Genomic DNA, 12000 nt, shown 5'->3' on the forward strand with positions numbered 1-12000 from the left:
TTTTACAGAAATAACGTTTAATGGTTTACAGTAAAAGCAAACTTGTCAAGATCACAACTGCTCGGCTGATGGAGTAAGCAGTATTACTAGTGAAAGCTATTCAAACCATTCAAACCTATAAATACCTCTACAGTTACTCAAAAAATCCTATAGAAAAAAGCCAGTGTTATTCACTGAGCAATGATATCATTGTTTTCTGCTTTTTCCAGAGAACAAAAAAAGAAATCATTCTTAAGACTGAACTTCTCAAGTAAGACTGTATTGTAAATAAATGTCTAGGCTCAAAAGATGCTGAGAACAATTGTTACCCTTTTTGTTCCTCTAAAAAATGATAAAAATGTAAATTACTGGCAGTGAAATTTATATTTAAAAATAATAATAATAATAGTAAACTCATGCAAATCACATGCAAATCTCTAGACTGTATATGCATGATGTTATGTTACAATTTAGAGGTTTTACACCATGTAAAGTTTACACAGAAATCAACACGTCTGCAAAAGAAAGTGCTCCATTGGGTGTGAAAGCATTCTGTTGATCGAGGGCAATTTTAAGGCAATTACTTTTTATGTGACCACAAGGTAAAGTAAACGAAAATAGTTTGTTCTCATAAATTACACACTTCAAACAAAACAACTTCCATCCCCGTAACAGTACAAAAGTGTGATTACACAGGTCACAGACACATAGGAATGCTGTTCAGAAGGGGTCTCCTCAAACCGAGTGAACAAAGAACAGATTCATGGCGCAGTCCAGCCTAATACCGCTATTCAGGCCCTCAGCCTGTGTTCAGCAGCATTTGCCAAGCCTACACTGGGTCACAATAAAGCCTCTTTAATTACTGCATGAGTCCCCATTTCAATGTCCTTTGCAAATTAAAAAAAAAGTGTTGAATCATTCTTTTTGTATCACACGTCATCGTCATCTCAATTAGGCTTGAATTTCCAAATTTCCTAGAATTCCATATGTTGTCCTCCCCATCTCAGTTATTTTCTTGTGAAACTGCAGTTTCCTAAGAAATAAAAAAGAAAAAAAGGTGAGTCCAACACTGAAATGGATCATCTTGAAAAAATAAGGTAACTTTCAATCTGAAATATCCAGACTAAAATTAAAGAATGCTAAAAAAAAAGACACCTAAGAGCAGCTGTTGAGGTGAGCACAGTTTGTTAGGTTCTATCTTATCACAGGTCAGATGTTGCAATACTCTTGGCCAGACAGCATTTTGGTCAAGGTGAAGTTATGCAACTTCTGAATGGAAGATAAGCCCATTGTATTTGCCGAGGCCGAAACAGATCATCCACGCGTCTGTTTTTCATTAGCCGTTAGCCAGAACATTTGGCGCAAGCTCTCACATGTTGAAGAAATCAGTGAATCGCTTGAAGAACAGACACTTTTCTCACCACGTGTCTTCTAGCTTCTAAGACAGATTCCTAGAATTCCACCCCAATGCACAGCATGGAGATTTTATGTCATAAAAATGTAGCAAAGCCCACAATCATTATAGGGTTAGTTAGTTGTAGGTGGCTGGAAACGTGCCTGCAGGGATGGAACATACAGTACTTGCCAATTTTAGCAGTTTCTTTTTTTCTATACTGTTTTGCAGTGTCTGCAAGTAGTTAACCAAAAACTATTTAGATAGTCTGCAAGATATAATCACTCTCATGGCTAAACATTCTCCAGAATGGCAACTTCACAGGAGAGGGAAAAAAAACTTCTCAACTTTCAATGTAAGTTATAGTAACAAAAGTTTTTCTAAGTAATTTTGAAGTATTTCTATTGGCCCAATAGGTTTTATTAACAGATATTTGACATTTTTCCTATATGACACTTTAAGGAATTTACATTATAATAAGGTTATATTAAATTGTTGCAAATACTACTTGAAGGAACACCTATGACAGTCCTAAAGTCACGTTTTTCGAGTACTTGAATCTGGTTCATTACAGCAGGAAAAACACAGAAAAGACTAGCAATTGAAATCAATAATTCTTGTTTTGTGTTGTACCACAGGCCACGACCAAACACGGGAAATAATGTTTTGTTCTTATATTTGCACAATTTTATGTATTGCTAACCAGTAGAAAATATACGGCACTTTACTAAAAAGCAGAATTCGCAAGGCTGTCTACAAAAGCCTTTCATCACAACTGATATAAACCTACATAAAAATTTATAAGAGCTTCTTCCAACAAGTGTCAATAGTCACAAAGCTGCTTTTGTTGATTCACTTTATTATGTGTTCGACAATTGATGCCAGCTCAAAGCCTTTATAAATGTCTATATAGGTTTATGTCAGTTGTCATGTAAGGCTTATGTAGGTCTGGTGTAGCCTCATGAACGCTTCCCTTCAGCTCTCCTGCTAAACAGTAGGAAATATATTGCTAAACAGTAGGAAACGCCAGCCTCATTAACTTTCATTGTAGCCTTGTGTGCCAACAAATGATTATAAGACTTTGCTGAGGTTCAATCATTGAAATAAATGTTTATAAGAAACAACGACATGTCATATATGTGATTTGATCTCAAACTTTAAAGCATCATTTTACTTTTTCACCTCAAAATGAAGGATTTTCTTTATAAGCAGCAAACAGAAGATGTTGATACATCACTCAACATCTTTATGCTTTATGTCAATGTCTTGGTAATTTTGAAGACAGATGCATATAATGACCCTTGGGTGCAAGGATAGATAAGTTTTATCAACTGATAAAACCATCCGGTTTTATAGCCATTATAATAAACAGACAACAAAAGGACTTCTGAAGCAGAGCCCAAGGAAGAGGTTAAATTAGGGCAAATTTAGTTTTTATTTATCTATCTGCTCTCTTATTTCTGCGCCCAATAAAATAATCAAAATGTTGGCAGTATTATTAATTATAACAGTCTTTGACTTTTATTGTTTGATCGGGAACATGGACTTGCATGGTGGACCATTTCAAACATGTGACGTACTATCAGACCACAGGTCTTTAACAGGGCTCAAAGCCAGATACAGAGGTGGCCATTGCAGAATGTTGACTTTCAGCCCACCACGTGTGACGATGCGTTGATTTGGCTCATGATCATATTATAAAGTCCATCTTGTAGGTAAAGTAAATGAAGCCATTTGCTAGAGTTCAGTGGACTCCAGTCCTGTATGGCCACAGCACTGCAGAGTTCAGTGTTTTTTTCCTGACATAAATACACTCAAATACACTCAAGTCCTTCATTAGTTGACGTGAGTAGATAAACCAAGGTAAAGCCTAAAGACTGAAGTGCTGAGGTCATCTGTGACCTCAATGTGGTCATGAATGTTCTGATAAAAGAATCTGTGATGTCACTAATCTGATCAAGTACTCCAATGTTTGAAAAAAAACTGTGAAAGGATTGATTTTTGGCTTTGGACTCATTGTACCACAACAGCTTCCCATCAAAAGAGCTTCTGTTGGTTTAGAGGCAATAAAGGTTTCTTTCCAACAACCATGTTACTTTCCAATAAATAATCTACTGGTAATTTTGATTATGTGCAGCCTTTTCTTGGTAAGTCACATATTTATAGCTTTTAAACTTCTGCGTTGTTAGGTCAACTATAGCAAGATTTTATTGTTATTTAAACAATAATTATATAAACAACCGATTATATTGAATTTATTTTGACTTTTGGATGACAAAAGAATTTTGTGTTACCTCTTTTTCTGTTTAAAACAAGAAACGATGAAAGGCCACAAAGAGTTCTGAAACATTTAGCTGAATTTAAAGGAACATTCTGGTCAAACTGTAAAACGTAGCCATGACATCTGTTGTAAAAATGCCTCCTCGCAGTGCCATAATAGTCTCAAGAGAGAGGTTTTCTGGTTTAAAGACTAGAAAAAACCCTTTCAGATGATGTATATTGAAGATGGGAGGAAATGTCTCTTTTTCCCTGCTAGCTGGCTAATGCAGGATTAATGAAGGAAGCCAGAGAGCTAACATTACAGCTGGGCCAAATATCACTTCTGTGTTTATTAGCCTCTACATCAGTGCATTTCTTTAGTGCTGTAGGAGCTGGGGTGTTCCCAATGGTTGTATGATGTATGATGGATGAAAAACAGAAAGATTCTTTCAAACCAATGAAGCCAGAAGATGCAATGCTGCACTACAGAATATTACATAACATAGCAAATGACATATTAAATGATAATATTTTTATTACAGAACTGATTGCCTTCAAACTATATAAGAATTATATATAAGCATACTTCTAAGATGTTTTCTTGTTTAAAAATATTGTATTGGAATAAAACAGTGCATATGCAATGACATTTGTTTAAGTGTATTTGTATTTCTTTGTGCTGTATATTTTATGTACATTTTTATTTTTTGTCTTCCTCAAGGATATCAATAGTTTTGGACCTGAGCATAGGTGATTTTATAAACAAGCTGTACTAAAATGTATTTGTTTCCATAGCTTCTAAACTGTTTTTCTGAAACAGTTGGTTCTACTGCTTCAGAAATGCATTTAGTAAATGCACTAAAAGGCTATGTCAAGTGATTTTTAATGTGTAAACAATGTGCACACTTACAAATGGTGTTCTCTCCCCAAATTTACTCCAGAACGTCATTTTGACAGTGTTCTTGTGCCCCGTTCGCTGGTCAAAAGTCTGGCAGTACTGGAAGGGGGGGCTGTACAGGTGCAAACTAGCTGCGCATTCCGTGTGACTGACGTTCTCTACCCGGTGGAGGCCTATGGAATCTGCAACAGACAGACATTCCAGTGGAAACATTCAAATGAAACCATACTAAGTTTCCCCTTCACAGTACAGTCATGTTTCACATGAAAGAGGTGCAATCAAATCTCAAATCACACAGGATTTAGCTAGTATGTATTTTCTGAATGAAGTATTATTTATAGCTCATATCTATTTCAGGGTAAAGTTATATTTGAAGACTTGATATTTATAAACGCGTAATCTAGTATGTAACCTAGATCCTATTAGTTGCCTAGTAGCACATTTAAAGCTACAGACAGGTCTGGCAATAAATAAAAGCAGTAGATCAAATGACTAGCCCTCTCAGGAGAATAGACATGCTGTCTTAGGAAACATTTTTATTAGCTTTGCCAAATAAGCATTTTGGTTCAGTGCTTTGTTACCAAAGACATGAATGACACTGTTAATGTGTGTACCATTCTGTACCATTTGGCTCAAAAGAGCCATTGTAAGCAGCAGAAACATCAAGCAGTATTACCATTGATGTAAGCACATTGGTTTTCCAGTAAGATTCGCTGAGATTTCTGGACCATGTCGCCATGTGATTTACGGTCAGGCCATTTAAACAGAGTCTCCTTAAGTTGGCCCTGCAGCAGCTTCATGAAGCAGTGGGAATCTGCGTGGTCATGGATAGAACTGCAAGTGACGCAAAGCAAAGACACATTCAGAAATACGTAACAAACCTGCTATAATTGAACATCCTACTTTTAGATTTCATGTAACGCAATCATTAAATGAAAATAACCCTGTGGACAAAGTCAGTGTGGGGTTAGAACTCCAGCAGCACAGTTTAATGGGACAATGGCACGACATTCTGTTCAACCCTGTAATTTCACTCTCGCAAAGCTGTTTACAGGACCGAGTGAATGAAGCATTTTCTGCTTTGGAAAGCAACTGAAGAAGATTCAGAGTTTACTTTTTGATGATGATGATGATGATGATGAAAAGTAAACCGCTTAGATACAGTTCTGTCTGCGTTTCTTTGAGCTTATCAATGTATTATCTCCATTTATAACCTCCTACATCACAAGGCCATTGAACTCCACTATCAGCTTGTGTGTCTCCAGCAGGACAGAATCTTTAAGTCCAGTTTTTAAATTGGCATAATTTATCATTAACTAAGCTGGCATAATTTATCATTAACTAAGCTCATAAATATGGTTAAAGAATACTTTACTATACTTTCAAACCTTGACAAAATACCTGTTATTTTGACTACAGTGGAACTCCATATAACTTCAAGAAGACAATATCATTATACAGCAAAATGTTATACGTTGTACCTTGCAGGAATATGCTCTTTGAAGGTCTTTTATGTATTAAAACACAACAATGGTGGTTGGTATTCTGATGTTGACATCAGTAACTCCTTACCTGCCATGCCCTTCACCCCAACAGAGAATCATCAGGTTGAATTTGCCGTTGCCCTCATCCACAAGATTCCTGGTGTATCTAAACAAAGACATTAAAGGTATTTTTAAATACTGTCGCTACATATCATCTCTGTAATAATAATAATAATAATAATAATAAGGTTAGCTTTAGTATCAATTTACAGAAATAAGCCACTGGATAAAACCATGGCAAAACTAATGTCCAAAAGCAATCACGGGCTCAAAACTAAATGACTCAAGTTCAAATGAACATTTTCTGAAATTAATCAGCTTAGTAGAATTTCATGTCAGAGGATGATACATGCTTCTGAACACCATTACATTATAAACACAAGTTTTTATAGACACAAATGCAGAAAAAAGACTGAAGAGCAACTGCCCCATACGGAAATCTGATATTTGTACATATATGTAAGTATCAAATATTGGACATATATGAATAATTTAATGTTAACTGTTTGCTTTTAAACATTAAATCATCTAAATGTGTCAGGGAACAATGGGCCTTATTCACAAATATCTTGCTAAGTTTTTTCTTAAATTTGTTCTTGAGAAAGGTCCTAAGAAAGAGTCTATGTTAGATTCATGATGAGTTCTTAAAGCACAGAACTGTTTGCACGTTTGTGCTCTTGAGTGTGTGTAGATTCTGTTCTTACCTAAGAACAAATCCCTAATAAGAAAACATTGGTGACTGTCAGTTAAGTGGGTTTTAAGAATAAATTTCTTGTTAAGAATGGTTGGTGAATGAGGCCAAATATTTTCATTTATTTCATGTTTAAATGATTTTCACTGCATAGCTTACATGTGCATGTTTTTAGAGTTGAGCTATCATACTCATTTTCACTTCACTAGAACGTATGTGGAAGAAACAAAGACGAAGAATAAAGACCTCACATTATATAACATGAATATATGTTGACGTACGGCTGAACTATATGTTACATATTTGAAAATAATCAGTTTCAAATGAGTTGGCATATATGTCACATATATGTCCATATATGACAAAAATAAGTGGGATATGCATGTATGCTAATACATGTCATACATTTGAAAGCCATATATTGCCATATATCAGATTTCCGTATGAGGCATATCTATAACTGAGGATATCACAGTTCACTTTACTCCTCATAGGATTTTCTTATTCCATTCAGTACCCTTAATTAAATCGATACACCTACACAGCACAATGTATCAAAGTAACATGCAATTTTCTTACACACTTTGCACTGGGACGTATTTAATTTAGTTTGGGTTTGCACAATCTGATGTATAATTCCCCCCTAATTAAATTCAATTCTGTTAATTCAGAGGCTGAATGAAGCTCTTTTACAGCATAGAGATGTGATGTGAATGACAGTGGAGGAGCTCTGCCTGTGCTAATTCGAGAAAGTGCGATCAACAAAGTTCAGTAACAGAACGACCCCTTAGATTTACAAACATGGCAATGGAACTTGAGTTTCTCAACGACACGCTGCGTTATTTTTCCCACCCGTATTCCGCGTTCATGTAAGCCCCGCCCACTTAGCGAGGATTGGCTGGTAGTTCATACACACCTAGCGTCCATCGTTCTAGATCGCTTTGCTTCTGTGAACTACCAGCCAATCGAAGCGCAGGGGGCGGAGCCTGTCGGAATACGAGTGGAGAACAAATCAGTCCGTGCAAAAATCAGCGGGTGTGGACCACAAACTCGACTGCGATTGGCGCCCCCATCCCCACCCTGAAGGGGACACCTCCTTTATGAAGTCTCCTCAAAACACAGATGGACCTCGATGCTGATGGCGGTCTCAACGTATCGACCAGAAAAATAAGCAACCAGATTGAAGCAAACAGTGAACTAGACTTTAAAACATTTCACACTAATCTAGCCTATAAATACATACTTTAAAATGAAGGGCCTTCGTAGCTTCTGTTATTAACTTAGAAACATTTCAGAAAAAAGTCAAATTCAGAACTTCTAATCATTTCAAAACAGACACTGATTTACTTGCTGAGAAGAAAATCATTTAACATCACTTATAAAACAAACAGTACAACGATTCTCTATAATAATAAACAAATACATAAATAAATTAACAAATAAATAAATACAAATAATACCTGTATTGGTCAAATTTAGCAAATTTCATCCACTCCTGAGGTTTGCTTTCATATGCCTCCATAATATTCTGCACCTCTTCAATGTTGATGTTGTCACTTTCAAAGATTTTGTGCAGAATTTTAATAAGATCATCCAGTGTCTCTGGTTTCACTACTTCGGTCTGCTCCATTTTCAGCACCTTTCTCTGCAGATCTGAGCCTCGCTGAATGAGCTGAGCTCACGTTTTATAGATTTTGGCGAAACTTTAATGGGCGGTACCACTTCGCTAGGAGGGGTACGCGCGCTATAGCATCGGTTTTAAAACCTACACATTACGGATATATGCTGCTTTAACGTGTGAATTTAATGCCTACAACAAACTACTTACACATTAGCCTATAACAGAGAGATAAAGTGTGCTAGAGACAAGTGAAGCATGTCTGAGTTCATTTTGAAGCCACCTCAGCACCCCTGTCTCTGACACTTGGATCAGTCCTGCCACACACTCTCCTTTTCGAACTGGGCTGCTGTTCAACTATGGACCAGAGAAAGAAAGGTCTGCCTTAGACCTCATCTGTTAAGAAAAACTTTAGCCCCAAGCGTTAAACTGTGCAGACCGTAAACGCTTCATGTAAATGTCCCTGCACAATCATTTAAAGCAGTCTGCCTCTGAGAGGACCGACTCTGAATGAACAGTCTGCAGAACACAGAGAAAAGATCCGGCTAAAGTGGTGAAGACTAACCAAGGAGGCTGAGTTCACTCGCTCGAGAGAAGTAAAAGCGACTGCAAACCCCCTTGCCCCTGCGTGAAAATAGTTTGTTATTTGCAGTTTGTAAAAGGTGTAACTTCATGTTAGTGATGGACTGTCTGTGTAGATGCCAGTCAGTTCAGAACAGCATCACTCACAGCACAGAAAACAGAGCTTCTGGGCGGGTTTTGGTCACTGGTTGGGTTAGGACAAAATGTCCACGTGTAGGCTAGTCTTTTTGTTCTTATTTGAGGGAACACCACACACACACACACACACACACACAGACGGATATACAATTAACTTTAGAAGCTGCTTATCGAGGAATACGAACGGTCAAGAGAAAAAAGAACTTTTTAATTATTTTTTATTCTATTGAGTATTTCTGAATATGAACACATTGCAACTCCGTTAGAGCAGGGTTAGTGTAGACTTTCCCCCCACGTACATTTTGGCTGTGTCAGAGCCGGTTCTCTGACTATGTGCTCAAAGGCTCAATTTAAAACGCTGCTCTGGCGCCATCGCGTGGACAAACATAGAAAGTGTAGTGGACGCTGCGCCCATTTCTCACACGATTTCACATCACTTAATTGAAATAAAAGACTTTCATGTAACATTATTAAGTTTCCAAATGCATACCCCCAGTTTATATAATCCATACATTAGAGGACGCAAAAATGTCCCATTCTGACTGAATTGTTTTTGTTATGTCACACAAGCCCAGCACATTTACATTTATATGCCCATTAATGGTGAAGCTATAAGGAATGTTTCAACCTAGACTACACATGTGATAACCGAACCTCTGATGGGAAAAATACAAGAAAAAAGAGAAACACGAAGGATTTGGGCCCTTTAATTTAACTCATGAAAATATATGTCAGGAGAGCTTGCACAAATGTATGAATGAAAGAATGAATGAACGAATAAATCAGTGAATGAATAATTTAAACAAAAGTTTTCTCGCAGAAAGAAAAGTTTTGTAAGAATCCAATCTGTCAAATTCTGAAAGCAGCTTGTTTTAAATGGGTAACTTCCTGCAGTGAAATGGCCGATTCCGGACTGCAATGTTACATCGTTTGTTCAGTTTTAACTTCATGCTTGAATCCTGTACTTCAGGGGTGCTCAAACATTTTACCTTGGGAGAGAAAGACCCCGTTTCAAATCTTTTTTTAACTTTCCCCTCACCCATTTCAACTACTCGGATGTGCGTCACACGGACGTTACACAAGTGTCCACTCGCGGCAGAAGTGCGGGAGGGGCAGTGAGGAGCGGGTTATTCAAACGAGACTCACTCAGAGGACTTGACTCGCTCGCCCTCGGTGGGTTAGCCTCAGTGAGCTAGCCAGGAAAACTACGCAATATAAAATGTCTTTTAAAGATGTTTGAGCATAACGTACATAACATGCAGGTAATTGTTTTGTCCGGTTATAAACTTGGTGTAGTGGGTTTATTTTTGTTCTTGATGTGTAGCTTATGAACAGATTTGTCCGCCATATTTTCGAGTTTGTAAAGAGAAATGTCAGCTCACAATGATTTCTGGACGAGTTATACTGCTGAAATTGACGCTTGTGTCCACTCGACCCCGACCCCTCCGAGGGCTCATCTAACACCCTTCACTTCACCTAGTATATATATATATATATATATATATATATATATATATATATATATATATATATATATATATATATATATATATATGTGTGTGTGTGTGTGTGTGTGTGTGTGTGTGTAAGCAATGTAAACAAAAAAAAAAATACGCTACATACCTTCACGTATGTGTAATTGATTGCACATGGGGCATCCCGGCTTGTTCGAAGGTCCGTATACTGAGGAGCACATTGCATGTTGTTTCGTTCAGATTACTTTGTCCTAGAGAGAGTTAATACAGAATATTCGGGGCCTCTTTCGAATGAATCTCACTGTATATATATATATATATATATATATATATATATATGTATATATATATATATATATACACACACACACACACACACACACATACATTTACAGCATTTAGCAGATGCTCTTATCCAGAGCGACTTAGCTTTGTCTATCTAGAGAAAGTATCTTTGCTAGTTACCAATAGGTTAGAGAGAAAGCCAGTCCTGGGCTCAGATACAGCTAGAAACAAAACGTCCATGCTGATACATAGAGAAAAAGGAACAGAGTTAAACACAGCACAGTGCAATACAATTCATTTCAATAAGTGCAGTACATTACAATTAGTTACTTAACTCAGTGCTCATTTAAGTGCTGTATTCAATATATATCACATACATATTATGGCAAGCCAAACAGGAAATATTTAATGAACATTAATATTAATATTAATTTGGAATGAACTTTGATATATATACAATGAACTTTGATATAAATGGAATGTTTACTGGGCTATTTTGTGCCCAGCTCAGGTTTACTTAGAGTGTGTTTGTGTTTGGTAACCATCAGAAGAAAGAGCAGGGCTTAGAGGGACCTACCTCAAGTTCCAGTTGCTTTTCAAGTAGGATTGTTTTCCCTTGCTCTCAGTAAAGAGCATTTTCAAACAGAAATTATGGCCTCATTAGAATCTTCCACTGCACCATGTCAAATTAAGTATATATTGAAGATCCACCCATCTGTAGCTTCACATCATATATCAGCCACTCTCAGATCACTCTATCCAAGGGATCACTGTGTATACATACTTGTTACTTTATCAGAATCCCCTTCCTTTAAGCTCCACCTGGAGTTGGTTAATGCCCACTTATTGATGTCCAGGTTTTTCATCCGACCTCCAGCCCTTTAGTTCTTTCATTATCATATATCAATGTTCATTCTATATACATCAATGTTCATGAAACATTTCCTGTTTGACTTGACATATATATATATATATATATATATATATATATATATATATATATATAAAATATATAAATAATTAAATATTTCTATCACCTGCTGTGCAGTTCAGTCTGTAGACAGAATCTCCCTGCTCTCTATGTAGTGCACTATGCAGGTCATGATATAAGAACTTCCAAATAATGGACGTTCTAAAT

The 12000-nt window shown here is 36.7% G+C and overlaps 1 protein-coding gene across 1 annotated transcript; it reads right to left on the minus strand.

The window, feature by feature from the left end:
* Positions 1-8441, minus strand: cdo1 (cysteine dioxygenase, type I). Its single transcript, XM_036578461.1, has 5 exons — positions 8225-8441; positions 6102-6179; positions 5206-5363; positions 4542-4711; positions 1-1012 (listed from the first exon to the last, which is right to left on the minus strand). Exons 1-5 carry the CDS (start codon positions 8392-8394, stop codon positions 983-985), a joined length of 606 nt encoding a protein of 201 aa, XP_036434354.1. The 5' UTR covers positions 8395-8441; the 3' UTR covers positions 1-982.
* Positions 8442-12000: the final 3559 nt, after the last annotated feature.

This window comes from Colossoma macropomum, unplaced genomic scaffold (genome assembly GCF_904425465.1).
Source record: "Colossoma macropomum unplaced genomic scaffold, Colossoma_macropomum, whole genome shotgun sequence".
NCBI classification, from domain to species: domain Eukaryota; kingdom Metazoa; phylum Chordata; class Actinopteri; order Characiformes; family Serrasalmidae; genus Colossoma; species Colossoma macropomum.